We start from the raw sequence: 25,066 nt of genomic DNA, 5'->3' as shown, positions 1-25,066 counted from the left end.
CCATGCAACAGTTCCTACTCCCTAAAATTTTGTAGGATAAATAAAATATATAATTCCTCACATACCATAGGCAAGATTTAAACACCAAAAAGAAAGATTCCAACAACAATGGTACATGAACTGTGGATACAGGAAGAATTCACAAAGTAGTTGACATCCAGGGTGTGTATTATAGGATTTTGGAAAATAGTGTTCGGGATAGATGGCATTCCATTAAGAGAAAATGGCAAGAATAAACATGAGTAGGCAAAAAGCCAATGGCTGCATTTGAGCAGTGAAAATACACCAGATTTGCTATAGCTGAATATAGGAGTTAGTAAGAAAAGGCTGGAAAGGGGGTCTTACATGCTAGCTGAATGATTTGGACTTTATCACAAAGTCAGTGAGGATGCTGTGGAAGAAACGGGGAAGCACTATGATCAAAGTGGTGTTTCTGAAAGATCAGTCTTATGCTTGCATGCAGGACAGACTGGAGGAGGCAGAAGAGTAGAGCTAGGGAGACCCATTACAAGGCTTTGCTGGTACTCCAGGAATTCATGAGTGCCTAGATTGAGGTGTGAACAGTACAAAGGAGAAGTGAAAAGCGTATACATAGAAGATAAATAAGGGAAGACTGCACAGGGCTTGGCAGTAGATTCAACGTAGGGAAAAAAGGAAGGCATCGAAAATAACTATTGACATTGCATAAAGAGGACTGTGGAAGAAGAGAGACAAGGAAGTCAGAGGAGAAGCTACTTTGAGGCAGAAAAGTGTAGTTCAACATTAGCCGTGTTAAATTTGAGATGCTTGCAAAATAGAGCGAAAAGTCCAAGAAAATATAAAAATGGCTGACTTGAGCTTGGACTAGCGATCAGGATTGGACATGTTAATCGAGAAGTCATCTACAAAGGAAAAGACAGAAAAAGTAATGGAAGTAGATGAACTCTCCTAGAAGGGCTGTAAAGAGGGAACTATACTGTCACAGACCGACACCTTCGGTAAGGGTCACACCTTCAGGCTGGGCTAACAGGAAGCCAAAGAATACCACTAATGACTATTAGAGAGTTCAAAGAATTCAGGGGAATATCAGGAAAAGACAGAGTCAGAAAGAGGCTGATTCACAGAGTAAAAGTGCCATAGAATAGTCAAGGAGAAATTCTATGTATTGCTAATTACAGGCATAATAGTTTTGTAGTTAAAATGTTACAATAAATTGCAGAGCAAAGAATTATTATCCACTTTCTGGTGGTAATTATTGTTTTCTGGTGGTAATTATTATTTCTCACCAAGGCTTGGTACCTGCCTACTTCTTCAGTCCCATCTCCTCTCCTCTTTAGGCAATGCTTACATTCTATGAGTACCTCAGAAGCCCAAGCTCTTTGCCAACTCAAGATCTTTGCACGGGTGTTCCTTACCTCTGCCAGGAATACTAAAACCCCATTCTTTACAGAGTAACACCTACTCATCCTCCTGATCTCAGCTTAACTGTCACTTTCTCATAGAGACCATCCATGAACCCTCCTCCTCCTCAGCAAAAATTAGATGACCTTGTCAAATTTTCTTCCTTAGATTCTCTTTGTGGCACTAATCAATTATAAAGCAATGTTTGTATGTTTAATGCCTGTGTCCACCATTAGACTGGCAAGCTCCCTGAGAGGCGATGTGTCTATTTTGCTCATCCTATCTCTAGGATGATACCAGATAACCAGTAGGTGCTCAATAAATATTTGTTGGATGAACATTTTAGTAAGAACTACAAACAAACAAACTAGGCAGAACACCACAGTGTGGAACTGTTCATCTTTTGAAATCAGCTGTAGTAGTGGCCTGCCCATCTGCAGGAGGAATGGGCAAGCTCTAAGTTGAGTTATCAAACCAAACCGCACTGTAGGCAAAAAGTGCATGGCTGCAGTAAAGACTGCAGATAATTTTACAATAGGTTATACACATATTCGGTGTGCAAGTACTGAAATTCTTAAGTATTTATTTTCCATAACACATGGGAACACTGCGTCGTGGCTGAAAATTTTATGAAGAGCAGGCAGAAAATGGGTCTGGCTCCAGGAGGGCAGGAAGTCCACACACTACTCTATTAGCCTAGCTAGTTCAGATGATGGCTCAGGACTGATTCCTGCTGAAAGTCGAGCCAATGTAATTTTTGTTTTGTTCTTGCAAAGAGAAAAAGTGGGGGTTAGGTGGGAGTCGTCAGGCTGCAACAGGCCTACCGTCGTTAACTTGGGAGGCCCAAACAGCTCAGACTCATCTAAAACAAGGCCACCCGAAGGGGAGCTAGAAGCTCCGTGGAAGAAGCAAATTTTGAGACCGAGGGTCCACCCAGGTGCGAAGGCTTCTCTCTCGGGACAAGCAGCAGCGGCTCGGGAGGAAAGCCCAGGACCCGACAACCGCTCGTACCTTGCTTGACTCGGGGCTCCTTGGAGCTGGCGGCGGCGGCCGGGGGCGGCCTGGCCACAGGCTTCTTGCTTTGGGCCTCCCCAGCAGCTCCGGCCTCGGCGGACTTGGCCCTGGAAGCAGACACGGCAGCCCGGACCGCCGCGGCCCCCGGCGCCTTGTGTTTCTTGTTCTTGCCGCCCATATTGCAGCTGCAGCAGAATATTCCTCCCGGTCTAGGTCCCGGAACCACCCCAGCACGGCGTCCAAGAACTCTTTACGTTCCCCGGGTACCGCGCAGCCACCCTGCCTCCTCTATCCGGGCTTCTGGGGCCTAAGCGACCGCTGGCCTCGCAATTGGTCCAGTTCACCAAGGTCCCGCCTCCTCGCCGCCTCCCAGGTGCCTGCTGTGTGCCGGGCACCCTCGCTGCGCTGCCTGTTTAGCCACCGAGTTGCCCATCCACTCCAAAGAAAAAAGGAGTCAAGGAAGTATTCTCGGCGGCAGTGTGACTCGACTACTTTTGTCTCTCACGGGCCACTGTTGAGGCTTCACTTCGCGTCACTGTCGGCGCGGTCGCGGAGCATCGTGGGCAGGAGGGAGATTCGGTCTCACAGCTCCGGAAGATGGCGGACGCGTTCGGGGATGAGCTCTTCAGCGTGTTCGAGGACGACTCGACTACTGCGCCCGGAACTAAAAAAGACAAGGAAAAGGAGAAGGGGAAATGGAAGGGGCCGTCAGGGTCTGCGGAAAAGGCCGGGTAAGGAAGCTGTCCAGGTTGTATTTTTCTCTGCAGTGCTGAGGGAAGAAAACACGACTCTTGAAGAGCACGAGAAAGTGGGGTGTACAATGAGTGGCGTCGGGAAGTGATGGGGTTTGAGAAACGTTGACGAGGGAGAACAAATGTTGGTCTGGGGAAGCGGGGTCTTGGCGTTTCCCGGCGCCCCACCAGCGTGGCTCATGCAGCCGCGCAGCCCTTGCGCCTGCGTTGCTGACCCCGCGCCTGTCCGTGCGGTGGGGTCGTGTGGGTGGGTAAGGCCTCTTTTAGGTTCTGCACCCTGATATGATACCTGTCGCGTAGTAAACGAGACGAATAACGAATAATTAAACGAAACGAATGATCAGTTGAGTAAAGGGTTAAGAAGCTAAGAGAAAGTGACTTAGATTGACTTGGAGAGGAAAAGGGCAAATAGCAACAGAAGGGAGAGAAATTTCCAGGCTGTAGTTTTCTTGCCCATAAAAAGGAGATGATAGTGCCTATCGCTAGGGTTGTTGTGAGGAGTAAGTGAGATAATATATGAAAAACAAGCGTAATAAATTCTCAAATGCTGCCTATCGTTGAGTTTAAGAAAATCTTTGAAAATTGCTGGTCCCTAAACATATGTATATATAGATTGATGCATATAACCACCAGAAGGTGTGCAGAATTGTTTATAGATCATGGAAGACCTAATACTTGAATTAGGTAAAATTACACGATTCGTTCTTAATCAACAATTTACTCTTGACATTGGGGGAGATACCCAATTATACGTGATTTTGCTGTCAAGGAATTTTTAGTCTGAGTAAGGAGGTACAACCGATACATATTTTAAAGAGTTACTAGGTGATTGAGATAAAATAAGTTGTATATACAACTAAGTGCTATAAAAGTTCAGGAAAAAGGTCTCGATTTGTGACGTCCAGGGAGCCTTACATCCAAGAGGCTATTCTCGGTAGAGGAAATGATTAGTTATTTGCGCGCAGATTTTTTTTTTAGTAGCACAAATTGGGCTAGAGGGATTGTTTGCTAAGGGACTACAAGAGATGAAGCTAAGAATATAAATTGGTTTTAGATCATGAAGAGCCTTGAATATCAAGCAGATGAGTTTTGATTTTATTTTTAAAACTCTGGTGAACAAGGTTTTTATTTTTTCCTAACTGGGTGTTTGGATAAGTAGAGTGATGGTTTAGGGAAATTCATTTGGTCGTGGTTGTCAGTGTATATTGAAAAGAGAAAAGATACTGATAATAAGAAAAGTAAATTAGGAAAGTATTTAATTTATCTAGTTATGAAATTAAAAGAACCTTAACTCAAGGGGATGTTGGAAGGAAAAGGAAAGAGAAAATGTGAAGAAAAAAATTGGGCTTAATTAAGGAGAACAATGGAAAAGGAGGCAAAATAGGCAGATTTTGAATTTGGATGTCAGGGAGAAGAAAAATAGGGAAATTTAGAGGAAATTTTGATTTGGAAATAAAATTACTTTGGCTTGAGACAAAGTGAAGTGGTGGTAGTGTATCCATATAGAAATGTTCATTGGGCAGTTTTAATCAGGGTTTGGAGAAACAGCAGAACTGGAGGTATATACTTGGATGTTATTTGAATGGTACTGCTTGAGGTGGAGATCCCTGTGGGAAAGTGTAGTGACACTTAACACAGAGACTAGAGGGATAGCTGAACAATCAGGAGTGAAATGTCACATGAAGAGTGAAACAAAGTAGAAAAATAGTTGTCTTCTCTCATTGAGTTAGAGGGAGTAGGAGAGTTTGCGGGAACTTTTCAGGGAAAATGAGAAAGGGGGATAGGTTGTTTCCATTAATGTTTTTTTCCAATAGGAATAATTAATATTTGCTGTAGTTTGAATGGGCAACTATGATATTATGAAGACAATACATATATAATTTCCTACTTTAATAAATAATTTGCTTCAAAGTTACTATGGGAAAATTAATTCAGTTTGCAGTGTAGTAGGTGTAATCTATTTCCACAGCCTTCCAAAGTGAAAATTTATAGGATATAAAAATAATCTAATTTACATTTTGATTTTATTAGGAAATATGTGAACATAAGGCAGGAGAACTACATAAAAAAATAGAGAATATTAGTAACTTGAGAGACTTTGTTTACTAACAACACTTCTGGCTAGGCCTACTCTGCTAGGTGTTCTTAGGAAAAAATCCAATTTGCCTGATTCCAACGATCATACATACTGTCATAGTTATTCATATCATAATCAATATGTATAGGGTGATTTACATCTGATTTGTATAACATAGGAGGGCAAATTCATGGAACTTTAGAGGCACTTGTCTTATGTATTTAATATTCTAGACCAAGTCAGTGCTTTTTTAAAAACTATATTATCAGAATTGTCATATATAGAGAGAGAGAATAGTAAGAACGTCATGTACCCATAACTCAGCTTCAGCAATATCAAGTCATGGTCAATCTATTCCCACACCATTTTTTTGTAAATCAAATGCTACACATCATATTATTTCTCCCTAAATATTTCAGTATGCATCTCTTATTGTTAATGACTTTCTTTTCTAGCATAACCATCATGCCGTTATTACACCCAACAAAATTTACACTGATTCCTTAATATCATTGAATATTCAATCCAGAGTGAAATTTCCCCAGTTATCTTAAAGGTTTATCTGAATCAGGATCCAGACAAAGCCCACACACTGTTTTGGTTTGTTACATCCCTTAAGTCTTTTCTTCTACAACAGTCTCCCTCTTTTTACCTTATGTCATTGATTTTTTATGGAGAGGTGGGTAAGAGGAGAAACCAGGTCATTTAGCTTCTATAGTTTCCCACATCCCACAAAAGAATTTGCTTTCTTATACTGTAGTTTAACTGGCTCTTCTATCCTCAAGTATTTACTGTAAATTGTTCTTATATGTAGAACTGCACTGTCCCATGTAATAACTACTACCCACCTGTAGCTATTGAGCACTTAAAATGTAGCTCGTCAGAATTGAGATGTGGTGCTGTGTAGTTCCTATTGCGTTACATCATAAGACGGACGTGATGTTGTTCTACGCTTCTAAGATCAGAGGGTTAAGATAGCGTCAGCCTGATCCCTCATCAACCTTTCACATAATGGCTTTCGCATCTGTGATGATTGCCTAGATCCATTCATTTCAATAGTAGTGAAATGTTGATTTTTCTATTTTTATGATTTCTTTCTGCATTTATTACTTGGAATCCATCTATGAAAAAAGAACATTCCTGGGGCCGGCCCCATGGCCTAGTGGTTAAGTTTGGTGCACTCTGCTTCAGCAGCCTAGGTTCAGTTTCTGGGCGTGGATCCATACCACTCATCAGCAACCATGCTGTGATGGTGACTCACATACAAAATAGAGGCAGATTGGCACAGATGTTAGCTCAGGGCATATCTTCCTTAAGCGAAATAGACAAACTGGCAACAGATCTTAGCTCAGGGCGGATTTTCCTCAGGGGAAGAAAAAGAAAAAAGAACACCCCCTCATCAGCTGTTTACCTTCAAATGCAGTTTATAGAGGAAAGGCAGGATAAATACTTGATTCTCTATCAATTTTAAGAGAAATGAGTTGTGTCCTAAGGAACTCCAATGGTGACCAACATGAGTGTGTGATTATGTGTTTAGTTTCTTGCTGAATGGATGGATTTTTATATATTTAATGCGTTTTGCTCTTTTGCACTCATTTTCCTTTATTTTTTGTTTTATTTTTTTAAAAGATTTTATTTTTCCTTTTTCTCCCCAGAGCCCCCCAGTACATAGTTGCATATTTTTAGTTGTGGGTCCTTCTAGTTGTGACATGTGGGATGCCACCTCAGCATGGCTTGATGAGCCATGTGGTGTCTGCACCCACGATCCAAACCAGTGAAACCCTGGGCCGCTGAAGTGGAGCACGAGAACTTAACCACTCTGCCACAGGCTGGCGCCTCCTTTATGCTTTTTAAAACTTTATTGGAATATAATTAAACTTCGCTAAACCAATGCCACAATCAAGATAACAAACATTTCCATCACCTCCAAATGTTCTGTGTGCCCCTTTGTAATGCATCCCTCTCTCCAACCCTCCCCCCAGGCAACCACTGATCTTTCTGGCACTATTGGACAGCTTGCATTTTCTAGAATTTTATTTAATCGGCATACTAAGGTATATATTCCTTTTTTTGCCTGGCTTCTTTTGCTCAACATAATGATTTTGAGATTCATGCACGTTGTGGTATGTATCTGTTCCCAAGCCTGAATGGACCCATAACATGCAAGTAAGTCCTTTTGCCCAGAGTCGCTCATGCCAATAGAACAAGACTGGGTTTAGTCTTGAATAGAACAGAAACTTTATTCATTGATTGAGGAATGGAGAAGGAAGAGCTTGTGCTCTGAAAACACTTCTCTCTGAAGACAGGGAAAAGGGGAGTTTTTAAAGGACAAGGGGTTGTGGCCTCATCAGGATTCTGGGAAAGCGCCAGAGATTTCCAGGAACAGTTGGTGCCTCTGAAATCCTTTGTGTGCCACCCCTGGGGCAGGGATCCTAGCATGGTAATGAGGCAAAAGTGACTCCAGGTTCTTCTGTGCAGACACTACTCCTGTGGTTGGGCTAGAACTGTTTTAGGGTGGTTTACAGCTGTGGGTTCTTTGAAGCATAGCTGAAAAACATCTCAAAGGAAAATGTGAAGTATGGGCCAAGGCTATTTCTCTATTAAGAATGCATGTTTGAGTGCCAGGGATGTATGGGTGGCATATCAGTAGTTTCTTTTTATTGCTAGGTAGTATTCTGTTTTATGGATATACCATACTTGTTTATACCTTCATCTGTTGATAGACATTTGAGTTGTTTCCCTTATTATTTTTCATACTCCTACCAATGAGAACTCTTCACGTTGTCTTTTGTGTTCTTTTGACAAGACCTTGTCAGTCTTTGATAGCTTCTGTGCTTTTGGCAAAAGATTTTCTTGACTCATAGTATATATTTTCAGCCCCAAACCTGGAATCAGCCATATCTCTAAGGAATCTCTAGTTGTTTATAGTGGGAAATGTTGTTTAGTGCTTAGGATGCTCATTGCTACTGGATTTCATTGCTTTTAGGCCTTTACAGTGGAAAGAACTGAGGAATCTTTTTTTTTAGAAAAAACAGATGATACTGACGTTTCCGTTATAGGTAATAATACAGGATTTTTATTTAACTTCTTGATTTTTGTAAGTATATCCTTTTTCTTTTTTGCTGAAAATCTTCATTCCTGATGACAATTAAGCTTTATCTTACATATACCTGTAATAGTATAAAAATAACACTAGTAATATTGGTAGTTAGAATAAGATATTGAATGCAATTTGTGGTTCTTTTTGTCCTTAGAGTATATCACACTAACAATGAAAATACTCTGTAGTAGTTCCTTTGCTAAATGTTTATGCTACTAACTTAATACTTAGTGTGTTCATTTGTTCATTTACTTTCCGTTTTTAAGGATGGCTAAAAATTTAATTTTTAAAAAATTATGTAAAATATTATTTTATGGTTCCAAAATCAAAAGTGTAAAACAGTACATTCTTGCCTTCATCCTTGCCCTTTCTGCCCTGTTTCTTCCCTCTCCTTGAGTTTTTGGTTTGTCCTTTATTATTTATTTTTGAAAATCTCCTCAAATTGTGCGTGTGTGTGCATGCATCGCTGTCTTCTCCACTCTTCACTTTTTATGCAAAAGGTGCCATTTAAAAACTGTTGCTTATCTTGCTTTTTTCACTTAACATTACAATATAGAGATCACTCTATTAGTAAGTATATAGAGATCTTTCTTTTTTACAGCTGCATAGTTGTAATCCATCTGTGGATGTAATGTAGTTGATTCAATCAGTGTTCTCTTAATAGAGATTGAATTATTTTCAGTCCTTTGCTGTTACAAGTGATGTATCAGTGAATAGCCTTGTACATGTCTGTTTTTTAAGATTTTTAAATTTTTTTTACCATTTTATCTTTGGGATACATTCCTAGAAGTGCAATTACTAGGTCAAAGGGTAAGTGTATGTACTTTTGCTAGGTGTGGCCAAATTCCTCTTCATAGGAGATTCACTTGTGTTTTCAAAAGTGTGGTAGGCAGAGTGATGCCCCCACAATGATGTCTATGTTCCAATCCGGAAAACAATGATCAGAACTAGGAAATTAACATTGATACAGTACTGTTATCTAATCTACATTCAGATTTTGCCAATTGCTTTAAAACTCTTTATAAGAAAAGGATTCTATATAAGATTCCACGATTTGATTGTCTAGAAATAACATTTTCAGACAGTTTCCTTAAATCAGAACTTTATTCTTAAGAGTAAGTTTGTCTACAACACTTAATTTCCAGTCTTTCTGTATACTTCACGTATTTCAAGTGTGCAAGTTCCACATGTGACATACATAGCAAGGTATCAGAGAAATAAATAATTGGAGTCCTAAAAGTCTAACATATAATATTAATGAATAATTAAGCTCTTCTGAAGGAAAGTGTATTATGAATTTGTTTTAAGTTTCTCAAAAGTTATAGAACTGTTTCTTTGTTCTATAGTCATCACCAGCTCCTAGTAGGTTTTAATTACAGTGGTTTTGTTGATGCTTACTAATTCAGAGATAGAATTTAGAACTAGAGGGATCTTAGTTATCATCTAAATGTCTCGTTTGACTGAGGCCCAAGGATATTGATGGTTTGTCCAAAGGAGATTCACATCAGTAGTCAGCAACAAATAAGACAAGGATGGATACCTTTTCCACTAAATTGGGAGTGATAAAATTTGCAAAATTTCAGATTTTGCCAAGCATCAAAGAATGAACTTCATTATGGAAAGATTGTTCAAGCATAAAGATCAGTAGTACTGTTTGTTATTCTTTTTTAAAGAAAACTTTTTTATTGAAGTAAAACATATAAAGAAGAGTGTGAAAGTCATGGGATAAATTTTTATTGCATGAACACACCAACATAACCTCCATTTAGGACAAAAAATAGAACATTGCGGGAATCTCTCTTTTTCCCTTAGAAAAGTGACTGTCCTGATAACGACATGTGTTAGTTTTTTTCTGTTTGTAACTATAATGTAGATGAAATCATACAAAATATATTCTTTTGTGTCTGGCTTTGGCTCAACATTGTAAAATTCATGACTGTAGCTTTAGTGACTGTCATTGTGTTTGAGATTTAGTGTGCAATCAGAATATTCACAGTTATCTTAAAAGTCTGCCCTTTTTCAACTATATATATAACTGTGTGCGCCTGGATTTTTCTTCGGATACTTCAGCCAATAGCAGTATATCACACCAAGTTGAATGCAGAAATAGATGAGAGTCCAGCTGCTTTCTATTAAGCCAGACATTAAAGAGATTTGCAAAAGTGTAAAACAGTGTCACTCTTCTCATTAAAAATTTTCTTTCTGGAAAATACTAATTTTTTTTATCAAAAGTGTTATTTAGTTAACATGTAATGGTTTATTATTCCCATTTTTAAATGAATCGATAAGTAAATATTTTTTAAATTTCCAGTTTTAATATCTAATATGGTGAATATCAGTAGATATCAGTAGATTTATCTAGAGTAGATAGATCTACTGTAGATATAATAGTAGATATATCAGTAGATATAAGTAGATATAGATCAGTGATATATCAGTAGAATATCAGTAGATTAGATATAATCTAATATGGTAAATATCAGTAGATATATCAGTAGATATGAGCAAAATTCTTTGGAATCCTCAGTAATTTTTAAGACTGGGAAAGGATTCTGAGACCAAGAATTTGAGAGCCACTGACCTAGTAGAGTCTAATTTACATCTTCTTGATAAGTAATGATTTTGAACTCCTTTTTACATGCTTATGGGCCATTTGGATAGCCTCTTTTGTAAAGTGCCTGTTCAAGTATTGTGCTCATTATTTTCTTGGGTTGTCTTTTTTGTTCAATTTGTAATCCTCCCCCAATATTTTAGAAAAATGCTTTTTATCAGTCATATGTGTTTCACCTATCTTCTCTCACTCTTTGTCTTACCTCTTTACTCTTTTTTTTTAAAGACTGACCCCTGAGTTAACATCTGTTGCCAATCTTTTTTTTTTGCTTCTCCCCAAAGTCTCCCAGCACGCAGTTGTATATTCTAGTTGTAGGTCCTTCTGGTTCTACTATATAGGATGCCTCCTCACCGTGATGATCACCTGATGAGCAGTGCCATGTCCATGCCCAGGATCGGAACCAGCGAAACCCCGGGCCGCCAAAGTGGAGCACACAAACTTAACCACTTGGCCTCGGGGCCAGCCCCCCGTCTTTACTCTCTTAATGGTACCTTTTGATTAACAGGAATTCTTAGTTTTAATGGAGTCCAATTTATCAAAGTTACTTTTTGGTTAATAATTGTATGCCCTGTTTAATAAAACTTGAAGATAATTTTCTCATTTTATCTTCTAGAGGCTTTGTTACCTTTCACAATTAGATCTAAAATCCACAAGGAATTGATTTTTGTGTGTAATAAGGGTAGGGGTCAGATTGAATTCCGCTATGAATATCCAGTTCACCAAGCATCATTTGTTGTCATGACTCTTGACCAGCGAATCCAACCACACAAACAATTTTTTTCCCAGATAGTAATGTTCATTAGAGAAAGCGTTAAATGTTTATTGAAGGAGCTTATGTAAATGTCTAATGATGTTTTAATATGCAATTTTTAAAAAATATTATGTTAATAGTTATGTTAACGTGAGTTGCAAAATATTTTTTAAAACAGAACTTCCAAGAAAATACAAAATGCAAAAGGAGTAGTGTTCAGTTTTATTAGTTAAATTAGGGTATTCTGGGCTTTAGCCAGTTTTGGTTTGTACATCTGTTTACATGACCTTTTCTTTCTGTCAATGGTGTATATTATATATGGAATAATATTTTATGGAGTCATCCTTAAAGTAAGAACTGATACTGCAGAATTCATTCTAAGATGTTTACTTTTCAGGAAACGTTTTGATGAAAAATCACAATCAGAGTCAACAAATATTGGGAAAACCAAGAGAGATGCAGATTTCGACGGCACAGATGAACCCATTTTTGGAAAGAAGCCCAGGGTAGAAGAGTCAATAACTGAAGACGTAAGGTAGGATTTCCGCTATCATAAGTGTTAGTAACTTCGTAAGTTAGGTAGTTGCAGGAAGTTTTGAAAATTGCTTATATGTTGTTGCTTTGTAAAAGTATTTGCTGAATAGAGAAATGAAGATAAATATTCTTTATTCATGTAAGCCTATAAATATAGAATGTTTGGGGAAATGAAAGACAGTATAGAAGAGATTCATCTTTTAATGCTTTAGAATCCAATTTTGAGAAGGAATCTCGAAGCCTGATTTTTTAAAAGAAGTGACACATTTCCTGTATTCATAACGTCCCAAGAAGCACATCACTGAAAGAATGGAATAAAAGGGAAGAATAAAACTAACCCAGTGGAAGGAATAAGCACAAAGGAACATTAGGAGGAATTAAATATTCACTGTCGTATGTAGCAGTAGAGTGGCTATGAATCTCAACACTACTGTCAATGAGGGAGACCCATAGATATCTATAGCTGAAATAGCTGGTATTTCTCTGATTTTGAAAGCTGGAACTTTCTAGAAGTTGATGCCAAATTATTAGGTTGACCTGTTTCCTATTGTGGTGATGATCTTCATGGCTTTGCCTCTCCCTTCCTGTATGCCCTATTCTAGCTTGGCACTACCATGAGGAATTTACTCTTTTGTGATTTTTCTTTAACCATTTAGCTGTTGTTGTAGCTGGCAAAAGTAGCTACTATAAATGGTGGTAGATTTGTCACTGAAATATTTAAGATGAACCATTTGCCCAAGCCAGTGGTATAGGTTACTAGATAATATTGGCAATTTAAAATGGCTGTTTATTGTAGTAACCCTATGGTTTTATCCAAAGTATGATTATTGATTTAAAATAAAAATCAAAAGTATAATCAATAAGAGAATGATGAATCTAGCACAGAAATACATCTATTTTTCTTTAATTCAACCTAGGTGAGTATAACTTAGGATTTCAATAACAATAGGGAAGACTTCTATGAATTATATAGCAACATCTGCATTACACTAGTTTATTTTATGTTTTCTATCTTGTAATGGTTTTTATAACCAGCTTTGTGTTTTGAAGTAGGGGCAGTGCTTTCGAGAGGTACTTTTTATTTTATTCACAATAGTTACTGGGGGGCAAGCCCATGTCCGAGTGGTTAAAGTTCTGTGCAGTCTGTTTTGGTGGCCTGGGGTTGGCAGGTTCAGATCCTGAATGCAGACCTACTCCAGTCATCAGCCATGCTCTGGAGGCATCCCACATACAAAGAAGAGGAAGATTGGCGCAGGTGTTAGCTCAGGGCAAATCTTCCTCACACACACACACACACACAACAAAATAGTTATGAAACTAAGCTGACATAATTCTTTAAATAAGCCACTTCAAGTCTCTTTGTTTTGTATATGTAATAAAAGATGTTAACTGACCATTTTCAATTCTCAGCATGTATTTGAGTGATGTGAAAAATTTTCTGAATATTGTTAATAGTCAAACTTTTTCCAATTTGGAATCCTGATAATTAGACGGTGTCATTTTCCTTAACAGTGCAGATGGGAGGCTTATTATCTAATTATGGAAAAATAATTTATTTTAATGTAAGTGTAACTTTTTTCTTTTTTTAAGTTTGGCAGATTTGATGCCCAGAGTTAAAGTACAATCAGTTGAAACTGTTGAAGGTTGTACACATGAGGTAAGCACAAAGAGTATACAGTAATTTTGGGTTATAGATGGGATTTTGCTTTGGACTGTCTAATATGATTGGCAAGCAGGTTAGCCGTAAGGGCTTTGGAAACAATAAGTTGTTTCTGTGGGGTGCACATAGTCTAATGGAAGGAGCTTTGTATTCAAGCCTGAGCTCAGGCACTTGACCTAACTATAGTCTTAGATAAATTTCTTAACCTCTTTGACATTGGTTTTTTAATTTGTAAAATCTCAAATAGTGGGATTTACATCATTAGGCGGTTGTGAAGATTATATAAGAGAATTAGGTAAAGTACCCAGTACAAAGTTGGGTGTTCATTTCTATATTCCTGAAGTCAAGTAACAGTGCCATTTTGCAGGTCACATGCTTTTTCTTTCTTGTTCTGACGACTGATCTATTGCAGTTTCATTGTTCTGCCACAAGATGGTGGTCACTGATAGCTTTTCAAAGTGAGAGCTTATAAACATGAGGGATATAAGGAAACTGTAACACTATTTCTTTCTATTAAGCCTTCTCTCTTTACAATATAACCTACAAGTTATTATTTACAAGTGGTTGGGGAATCTTATTATTAAAACCCTGTTGAATAAGCAGAGTAATTCCAAATTAACAAAAAAGGCTTTTGATAAAGATTTAGAACCTTATTTCTTTGAATACCTGTTTTTTTTACTGAAAGTTCCTTATGTTCCTTTAGAATAGCACTTAGTTTGACAGATGTAATACCCGTTTGATCATTCATTCAACCCTTATGTTAGACCCTATTAAATTCTTTGGTCTTAAAAAGATGAGAAAAGGGGCCGGCCCGGTGGCACAGCGGTTAAGTTCGCACGATCGGATCCTGGATGCAGATTTACGCACCGCTTGTCAAGCCTTGCCATGGCAGGTGTCCCGCGTATAAAGTAGAGGAAGATGGGCATGGATGTGGATGTTAGCTCAGGGCCAGTCTTCCTCAGTAAAAAGAGGAGCATTGGTGGCAGATGTTAGCTCAGGGCCAAGCTTCCTCAAAGAAAAGAAAAAGATGAGGGAAAAAACAAAACACAAATTTTGCTCTCAAGAGGTCGAAGTTTTGTCTGTCTTCCTTCACACTTATTCCCAAGCCCTCCATTCTGTCACCTCTCACTTTTTTAACAGGTAATTTTACCTTTTACTTAATCCAGAAGCTTGAGGATATCAAGTTGGGAATGTCCTCTGATTATAACCTCCTTCACCAAGGGTGTCTGCACCTGTCACATCCACTCAAAGGAAAAGATACTGCCTCTTTAGGCTAGGAAGAGTGACTCTGTTGGTGTTCTTGATTGTATCTTATCCTGCTTCCATAAAAACATCAATCATTCCATTTTCCCTTTACTGTTTCTGGAGTCTCATTTTCTGTATTTCCCCTTTCTTACCAGCATATAAATATCCAAAAGCTTCTCTTTTGTTCTAGGTTGCTTTTTGGCCGCTATATTGTTTTTCTTCTTCCCTTCTCCCTTGTAGTCATTCATTCAATACTTATAAGTCTTTTGAGTGCCGGTACATTTTATTATTCACTGAGTATAAAGAGATAAAAGAGAGACGATCCCTTCCTTTTCAGAGTTGCTATTGAGTGCTCTGCTTGGAAAATCCCTACTAGACTTCCTGACTTTCCATTCATCTTTTAATCTACTACAGTTAGATTTCGTCTCTCTCCATTTCTTTCAAACTGCTCTGGCAAAAATCACCAGTGACTACTTGCTAAGTCTGTTTGACTGTTGTTAATTCTACTGATTTTCTGACTCCTTAGTCCCTGCAGACTTCTTCTCTTCTACCTGTCTGTTATGTGTGAGTGTTACCCAGACTGTTTTCAGAGAATGAAAACAAAACTCTTTGATATTGATACATGAGAAACACAATTACTTGTTGTTGCTACTGTTAAATCTCAGACTCACTAAAATCTTTAATTGCTTCATGCTAACCATTTTTTGTTCATGTCATAGAAAGTATCAGGAGAGATGTGAGGGAGGTCACCCAACTCACCAGATATGGCCCCACAGGTTGATCACACCTTGATGGGGATCACACCATGATTTACGATCTAGTCTTCAGATTTTCAGATCTGGAAATTTGATTTTATCAGTGTACCAAGGATTGTGCTCTCTGGGATAGACTCACTTTTATCATACTCCTGGTATGGTATATGAAAGAATGTCATTGTCTTCATTTCATGGGCAAGTAGTCCTCTCACCATCAAACTACCTGAGAATCAGAAACTACTTAGAAGTTTCTTAGAATCATAAAAAAAGGAAATATATAGTCTTAAGGGAAGCTATTCCTCTCCCCCATAAGTGTTCATTCACTAATAAAAACAACTCATAAGTTAACTCTTTCCTGATGTGTGCTGGATGTACTACCAAATTCTGAGTTGTCTCCCCTTTACAGATTCCATTTAGAATATCACAGTTTCTTCTAATACATTCATCATACTGGGTATTATTTATTAAGTTTCACTTAATTGTAGTCAGGTTCTAGTTATTCCCTTTTGAAATACTACTCACATCATCTTGATTGTAATTAAGTTGCAAATCTACCAAAATCTCAATATTTCTTTCTTTCTTTTTTTGAGGAAGGTTAGCTCTGAGCTAACTGCTGCCAATCCTCCTCTTTTCACTGAGGAAGACTGGCCCTGAGCTAACATCCATTCCCATCTTCCTCTGCTTTATGCATGGGACGCCTACCACAGCATGGCGTGCCAAGTGGTGTCATGTCTGCACCCGGGATCCAAACTGGTGAACCCCAGGCCGCCAAAACGGAATGGGCGCACTTAACCGCTGTGCTGCCTGGCCGGCCCCTCAATGTTTCTAAGACAGTTAATCTCATCTAATACGTGTTTATTGAAGTTTTACTCTTAGAAATTATTTTTAATTTGTGTACCCTACTTTTCCCCTGTAGATTATTTATATGCTAATTGGTTTAAGTCCTGGGAATTTAGATAAATTGTGAACTGCTCTCCATATCTTACTCTTCACTTGAGGAAAATTAATTTCCTGTTCCAGGGAATAGAGATTATCATTTTATTCCACATAATTTTCTTTCATATAGTAATGTCCCTTTTTATGTCCATTCAGCGTTTTTGAGCATTCATTAATGTCAGGCAGTACATTAAATGGAAAATACCAAGATAGCCAAAGTAGGCCCTAGACTTTAATAAATACAGTTTTTTCAGGGAGATAGACTTATAAACTTTTAATTATATTGAATTATGTTGAATAAACATTAGTGGAGGGTTTTTGAATGTTGTAGCTTTATCATTTTGCCTTGTTCTTAAAGGCAGTACACTCTAGTTCCTCACTTTTATTTTTCAAAACATTATTAATTATTGTGTTGAATGCATCATTTCTTGAATAATAAGTTAGTGGGGTTTTTTTTTAATCAGGTTGCACTTCCTGCAGATGAAGATTATTTACCACTTAAACCTCGAGTTGGAAAAGCTGCAAAGGTCTGTACTTTGGTCAATACAGTTTGTACAGTTTTTTGAGTCTCTCTTTTTCCTAAAAATCTTAAAGGTCAACTCTTTCAAATGAGATGTTTATACTTCTACTGTGTATATTACCAAGAAGAAGCCACCTGAAGTCAAATATAGTGAGAACTTAATCAGTCAACAGCCATGCTGAAAACCAACCATCATGTTATGAGATTTTTAAAAATTAATGATTCTCAATCTTTTTAAAGAGTCTAATGAACATTATCAGCTTTCTCTAGGAAGAAAAAAGGCGTGTGTATAATAAGTTTGCATATAGTTTTAGGAGTTTAACAATCTTCTAATGAAACCTAAACTCGAATGCTTGTATTAGATGGATTTTCAGGTTCTGATAGACCTTGAATGATTAATATAAATTTTCTAAGTCATTTTCTCTAAATAAAAAAAGCAGTATGGTGGGGTCAACACAAAATCTTAAAGTCTAATAGATGTATCATTCTGTCTCTGCTGAGTGAACCGAAGTAGGGAATTTCACTTTTCAGAGCCTCAGAGTTCCCATCTGTGAAAGGAAGTAATGCCTATCTTACAGGTTATTGTGAAGATTACTAATACAGAAAATGTATTGCACAATGCCTACCACAAAGTGTGTCCTTGATAAATGGTAATGATTATTGTATTGTAATTAATAAGTTGTGTATATATAAGCATAATATAATAATTGAAACATTAGATACCAGAATTAGCTTCTGTGTTGTCTGGTTAAAGATTTTTTTATTCTTCCTAATTTTCTCTAGTGAGTGGCATATTTCCTAAATAGAATCATAAAGAAATGCTCCCAGAATGCTTCCGGGGGTAGTGTCTCTTGATTTTAAGTGTGCTTTGATGTGGGAGGGTATTTTCATGCAGATATTAATACTTTGTTTTTGTAGGAATACCCGTTCATTCTTGATGCTTTTCAAAGAGAAGCCATTCAGTGTGTTGATAACAATCAGTCTGTTTTAGTATCTGCACATACATCAGCGGGAAAAACTGTATGTGCTGAGTAAGTAGCTTTATTTCTTTTTGTTGTTGTTGTTAATGGTTTAATTTTTTTTATTGAATTCATAATAGTTTACATTGTTTTGAAATTTGAGTTGTACATATTTCTTGTCTGTCACCACGCAAGTGCTCTCCTTCACCCCCTGTGCCCACTCCCCACCCACCTCCCCTTGGTAACCATTGAGCTGTTTTCTTTGTCCATATTTTTGTTTATATTCCACATATGGGTGAAATCATGTAATGTTTGTCTTTCTCAGTCTGGCTTATTTTGCTTATCATAATACCCCCCATATCCATCCACGTTATTGCAAATAGGGTGTTTTTGTCTATTGTATATATATACCACATCATCTTTATCCAGTCATTGGATTGTTTCCATGTCTTGGCTATTGTGAATAGTGCTGTAGTGAACATAGGGGTACATATGTTACTTTGGATTATTGATTTCAAGTTGTTTGGGTAGATACCCAATAGTGGGATAGCTGGGTCATATGGTATTTCTATTTTTAGTTTTTTGAGGAATCTCCATACTGTTTTCCATAGTGGCTGCACCTGTTGGCATTCCCACCAGCAGTGTATGAGTTTCCCTTTTCGCCACATCCTCTCCAACATTTGTTGTTTTTTGTTTTGGTAATTATAGCCATTCTGACTGGTATAAGGTGATATCTCATTGTAGTTTTGATTTGCATTTCCCTAATAATTAGTGATGTTGAGCATCTTTTGGTGGGTCCATTGGCCATCTGTCTGTCTTCCTTGGAAAAATGTCTGTTCATATCCTCTACCCATTTTTTGATCAGGTTTTTTTTTTGTTGTTGTTGAGTTGTGTGAGTTCTTTATATAATTTGGAGATCAACCCCTTGTCTGATAAATGATTTGCAAATACTTTCTCCCAGTTAGTGGATTGTCTTTCCATTTTGTTCATGGTTTCCTTTGCTTTGCAGAAGCTTTTTAGTCTGATGTGGTCCCATTTGTTAACTTTTTCTTTTGTTTCCCTTACCCTTGTAGACATGGTATTCGAAAAGATGGGGCCAGTGTTGAAGACCAATGTCAAAGAGTGTACTGCCTATATTTTCTTCTAGGGTTTTTATAGTTTCAGTTCTTACCTTCAAGTCTTCAATCCATTTTGAGTTAATTTTTGTGTATGGTGCAAGATAATGGTCTACTTTCATTCTTTTGCATGTGGGTGTCCAGTTTTCCCAACACCATTTATTGAAGAGACTTGCCTTTCTCCATTGTATGTTCTTGGCTCCTTTGTCAAAGATTAACTGTCCATAGATGTGTGGTTTTATTTCTGGGCTTTCATTTCTGATCTGTTAATCTGTTTGTCTCTTTTTGTGTCAGTGCCATGCTGTTTTGATTGCTATAGCTTTGTAGTATGTTTTGAAGTCAGGGATTGTGATGCCTCCAGCTTTTTTTTTCTCTCAGGATTGCTTTGGCTATTTGGGGTCTTTTGGTTGTTCCATATAAATTTTTGGATTCTTTGTTCTATTTCCGTGAAGAATGTCATTGGGATTTTGATTGGGATTGCATTGAATCTGTAAATTGCTTTAGGTAGTGTGGACATTTTAACTATTTTTGTTCTTCCAACCCATGAACATGGAATATCTTTCCATTTCTTTATATCTTCTTCAGTTTCTTTCAATGACATCTTATGGTTTTCTGTGTACAGGTCTTTCACTTCTTTGGTTAAGTTTATTCCTAGGTATTTTATTCTTTGTGTTGTGATTATAAATGGGATTGTATTCTTGATTTCTTTTTCTGCTAGTTCATTGTTAGGGTATAGGCATGCAACTGATTTTTTTAAATTGATTTTGTACTCTGCAACTTTGCTGTAGTTGTTGATTATTTCTAATAGTTTTATGGTGGATTCTTTAGAGTTTTGTATATATAAAATCGTATCATCTGCAAATAGGGAAAGTTTCACTTCTTCAGTGCCTACTTTATTATGTTGAGGTACTTTCCTTCAATACCCATTTTATTGAGAGTTTTTATCATAAATGGATGTTGGATCTTGTCACATGCTTTCTCTGCATCTATTGAGATGATCATGTGATTCTTATTCCTCTCTTTGTTTCTGTCGTGTATCACATTAATTTGCAGATGTTGAACCATCTCTGCATCCCTGAACTGAATCCCACTTGATCATGGTGTGTGATTCTTTTAATGTATTGCTGTATTTGGTTTGCCAATATGTTGTTGAGGATTTTTGCATCTAAGTTCATCGGTGATATTAGCCTGTAGTTTTCCTTTTTCATGTTGTCCTTGTCTGGTTTTGGTATCAGGATAATATTGGCCTCATAGAATGTGTTAGGAAGTGTTCCATCTTCTTCAATTTTTTGCAATACTTTCAGAAGGTTAGGCCCTAACTCTTCTTTGAATGTTTGGTGGAATTCTTCAGAGAAGCCATCTGGTCCTGGACTTGGTTTTTTGGGAGGTTTTTGATTACTGTTTCAATCTCTGTACTTCTGATAGGTCTATTCAGATTCTCTATTCTTAATTCAGTTTTGGGACCTTGTATGTGTCTAGGAATTCATCCATTTTTCTAGGTTATCGAATTTGTCGGCATATAGTTTTTCATAGTATTCTCTCCTTTTGAATTTCTGCAGTATCTGTTGTAATTTCTCCTCTTTCATTTCTAAGTTTATTTATTTGAGCCTCCTCTCTTTTTTTCTTGGTGAGTCTGGCTCAGGGTTTGTCAGTTTTCTTTATCTTCTTAAAGAACCAGCTCTTAGTTTCATTAATCCTCTCTACTGTTTTTTTAGTCTCTATTTCATTTATTTCTGCTCTGAGTTTTATTATTTCCTACTTCTGCTGACTTTGGGCTTTGTCTGTTTTTCTTTTTCTCGCTCTGTTAGGTACATTTTAAGATTACTTATTTGAGGTTTTTCTTGCTTGTTGAGGTGGGCCTCTATTGCTATGAATTTCCCTCTTAGGACCACTTTTGCTGCATCCTAGAAGAGTTGGTATGTTGTGTTTTCATTTTCATTTGTCTCATGGTATATTTTAATTTCCACCTTGATTTCTTCAATGATCCAATGTTTGTTCAATAGCATGTTGTTTAGTCTCCACGTATTTCTAAGTTTCCCATTTTCGTTTTTGTGATTGATTTCTAGCTTCATAGCATTATGGTCAGAAAAAAATGGTTGGAATGATTTCAGTCTTCCTAAATTTATTGGGGCTTTCCTTGCTACCCAACATATGGTCTGTCTTTCAGAATGTTCCATGGGCACTTGAGAAGAATGTATATTCTTCTGTTTTTGGATGGAATGCTCTCTATATATCTATTAAGTCCGTCTGGTCAAGTGTTTCATTTAAATCTACTATTTCCTTGTTGACTTTTTGCCTGGATGATCTATCCATTGAAGTGAGTGGGGTGTTGAGATCCCCTACTGTTATTGTGTTGCTATTCATTTCTCCCTTTAGGTCTGTTAGTAATTGCTCTATGTACTTTGGTGCCCCTGTGTTGGGTGCATATATATTAATAAGCATTATTTCCTCTTGGTAGAATGTCCGTTTTATCATTATAAACTGCCCCTCTTTGTCTCTCTCGTTTTTTTTTTTTAACTTGAAGTCTGCTTTGCCTGATAAAAGTATGGCAACACCAGCTTTCTTTTGTTGGCCATTAGCTTGGAGTATTGTCTTCCATCCCTTCACTCTAAGCCTATGTTTGTCTTTGGAGCTGAGGTGCGTTTCCTGGAGGCGGCATATCGTTGGGTCTTGTTTTTTAATCCATCCAGTTGCTCTGTGTCTTTTGATTGGAGAATTCAATGCATTGACATTTAGAGTGATTATTGTTATATGAGGGCTTAATGTGGCCATTTTATCTCTTGTTTTCTGGTTGTTCTATGTTCCCACTGTTTCTCTTCCTTTGTAGTTTTGACTGGCATTTCATTTTGTTGGTTTTCTGGGAGAGATTTCTCAGTTTTTTCTCTTTTTGTGATTTGTGGCTCTGAGGAAGATTTCTTTATAAATGAAATTTAGGTCTGTTAATATTTGCTTTATATCTTTAAGTGCTCCTATGTTAGGTGCAAAATACTTAGAAATGTGCTATCTTTTATGTTGGATCGGCCACTTTATCATTTCTAATGCACTTGTCTCTTATTGCAATCTTTGTTTTAAAGTCTGTTTTGTCTAATATAAGTATAGCTATCCCAGCTTTCTTTTGGTTTCTATTTGCATAGAATATCTTTTCCCAGCCCTTCACCTTCAGTTGTATGTGTTCTTACATCTGAAGTGAGTCTCTTGTAGGCAGCATGTAGCCGAGTCTTATTTTTTTTAATCCATTCAGCCACTCTGTGTCTTTTGATTGGAGAATTCACTCATTTGTATTTAAGGTAATTATTGATATGTATGTACTTATTGCTATTTTGTTAACTGTTTTATGGCTGTTTTTTAGTTTCTCTCTGTTTCTTCTTCTCTTGCTCTCTTCCTTTGTGGTTTTTAAATGAAATTTTTAAAATAACTTTGTTCCTCATCTCACCCTTTAAAAGTTTAAATTTTTTTCTATTTGATTTCTGCAAGTAAAGAGAGTTTTACTTCTTCCTTTCTATTTTGGATACCTTTACTTTTCTTTTCTTGCTTTATTGAACTAGCTAGCATGTGCAGTAAAATGTTGAATAGAAGTGATAAGAGAGGACATTCTTGCCTTATTCCTGATATTACAGGAAAAACACTGTCTTTCATCATTAAGCATGCTGTTGTCTGTAGGTTTTTCAATAGTTTTATCAGTTTGAGGATGTTCCCTTCTATTCCTAGTTTGCAGTGAGTTTGTGTGTATATGTGTGTATATATGCATATAAAATAGCTATTGGATTTTATCAGATGCTTTTTTTGCATGTATTGAAATGATACATTTTCTTTTTTGTTCTACTGTGATGAATACATTGATAGGTTTTCAAGTAATAAACCATTGTGAGATAAACTCCACTTGGTCATGATACATGACCCTATTAATATATTTTTGGATTACATTTGCTCAAGTTTTCTAAGAATTTTCATGTTTATGTTCATGAGGGATATTGGGCTATAGTTTTATTGTAATGTTTCTTTCTGGTTTTGGTATGAGGGTAATGTTTGCTTCTCTGTTTTTTCATGACTAGTCTGGTAGAGTTCTATGAATCATATTGATCTTCTCAAAGAACAGGTTGTAAGTTTCATTTTTTTTTTTCTGTTTTCTATTTCATTGATGTAGACTCTCATCTTTATTTCCTTTCTTCTGCTTACTTTGGGCTTCATTGGCTCTTTTTCTAGTTTTTTTAAGGAGGAAAGGTGAGGTCATGGATTTGAGACTTTTCTTTTTCTAATACAGGCAATTAGTGCTATAGATTTTTCTTTAATATTGCTGTGGCTGCATTACGAATTCTGTTATGTTTGATTTGATGTGTCTGGGAAATGTTTTTGATATGTTTTGAAATGTATGATCTACATTTCTATATGGCATCATTTTCCATCTGCCTGTAGGAACTCCTGTAAAATTTATGGTGGGACAAGTCTCCTGATGAAAAATTCTTTCAACTTTTGTGTATCTAAAATGTCATTTACTTTGGGGCGAGCCCCATGGAATAGTAGTTATGTTGGGCATTTTCTACTTTGGTGGCATGGGTTTGCAGATTCATATCCTGGACGTTGACCTAAACCACATGCCAGCCACGCTGTGGCAGTCTCCTGCATATAAAGTAGAGGAAGATTGTCACAGATTTCAGCTGAGGACTAATCTTCCTCAGTGAAAAAAATAAAATGTTGTTTACTTTGCCTTCATTTTTGAAAGATATTTTCACTCAGTATAGATTTCTAATTTTTTTAAGAATGTCTTTTGACTAGAATAGTTTATGACAAGAAATCCACTGTCATCCTTACCTTGGTCTTCTGTAAATAATGTGTCTTTTTTCTTGGCTACTTTTAAGAGTTTATGAGTGATTTTAAGCAATTAGTTTATGATGTGCCTTGGTGTAGTTTTTTGCATGTTTTTTTGTGCTTTGGGTTTGTTTTTCAGTGCTCCCCAGGGCTCTTCTCCTTTAAGAACTCTAATTACAGTTGTTTTACTTAGGCCACTTAAAGTCTGACAACTTGGGGGCTGGCCCCGTGGCTGAGTGGTTAAGTTCGCACGCTCTGCTGCAGGCGGCCCAGTGTTTCATTGGTTCATATCCTGGGCGTGGACATGGCACTGCTCATCAAAGCACTCTGAGGCAGCGTCCCACATGTCACAACTAGAAGGACCCACAACGAAGAATATACAACTATGTACCCTGGGGCTTTGGGGAGAAAAAGGAAAAAATAAAATCTTTAAAAAAAAAAGAGAAAGAAAAAAAGTCTGACAACTCACTGATGCTATGTTCATTTTCCTGGTATTTGATTTTGGGTCTTTTCTAATGCAGTATCTTCAGATTCTTTAATCTTTGCTTCTGCATTGTCTGATCTGTTATTAATCCCATTCAGTGCATTTTTTATCTCAGACGTAGTTTTGTTAGAAGTTCATTGGTGTGTGTGGGTCTTTTTGCTTTGTTTTTATGCTTTCCATGTCTTCTTAACTTTCCTCTAGCTTCTTGAGCAGATGGAATACAGTTTAAAAACTGTTTAAATGTCCTTGTTACTCCTACTTTCATCTATGCTGTCTCCTAATCTGTTTTGATTGATTGATGTTTCCCTTAGCTACTCCTACTTTCATCTATGCTGTTTCCTAATCTGTTTTGATTGATGGATGTTTC

The 25,066-nt window shown here is 37.1% G+C and overlaps 2 protein-coding genes across 4 annotated transcripts in view; one reads left to right on the top strand and one right to left on the bottom strand.

Annotated features, from left to right (window-relative positions):
* The window catches only part of DHX29 (DExH-box helicase 29), a 47,660-nt gene extending 44,723 nt beyond the window's left edge, over positions 1–2,937 (bottom strand). For 2 of the 3 annotated variants that reach the window (XR_011430369.1, XM_001916390.6), the window contains exon 1: positions 2,392–2,937. Coding sequence is in view for 1 of the 3 variants with exons in the window: in XM_001916390.6 (XP_001916425.2) it covers positions 2,392–2,572 (181 nt within the window). In the remaining 2 variants the exon portion in view is untranslated. The remainder of the gene's footprint in view (positions 1–2,391) is intronic. The other variant, XM_070246265.1, reaches the window with a different exon arrangement.
* MTREX (Mtr4 exosome RNA helicase) overlaps positions 2,784–25,066 on the top strand; it is a 116,257-nt gene continuing 93,974 nt past the window's right edge. Inside the window, exons 1-5 of the mRNA XM_023625667.2 lie at positions 2,784–3,125; positions 12,083–12,220; positions 13,810–13,876; positions 17,280–17,342; positions 18,254–18,366. Of these exons, the coding sequence (XP_023481435.1) occupies positions 2,992–3,125; positions 12,083–12,220; positions 13,810–13,876; positions 17,280–17,342; positions 18,254–18,366 (515 nt within the window). The 5' untranslated portion in view covers positions 2,784–2,991. The remainder of the gene's footprint in view (positions 3,126–12,082; positions 12,221–13,809; positions 13,877–17,279; positions 17,343–18,253; positions 18,367–25,066) is intronic.

This window comes from Equus caballus, chromosome 21 (genome assembly GCF_041296265.1).
Source record: "Equus caballus isolate H_3958 breed thoroughbred chromosome 21, TB-T2T, whole genome shotgun sequence".
NCBI lineage: Eukaryota > Metazoa > Chordata > Mammalia > Perissodactyla > Equidae > Equus > Equus caballus.
This window is presented reverse-complemented; position numbering and strand designations above follow the sequence as displayed.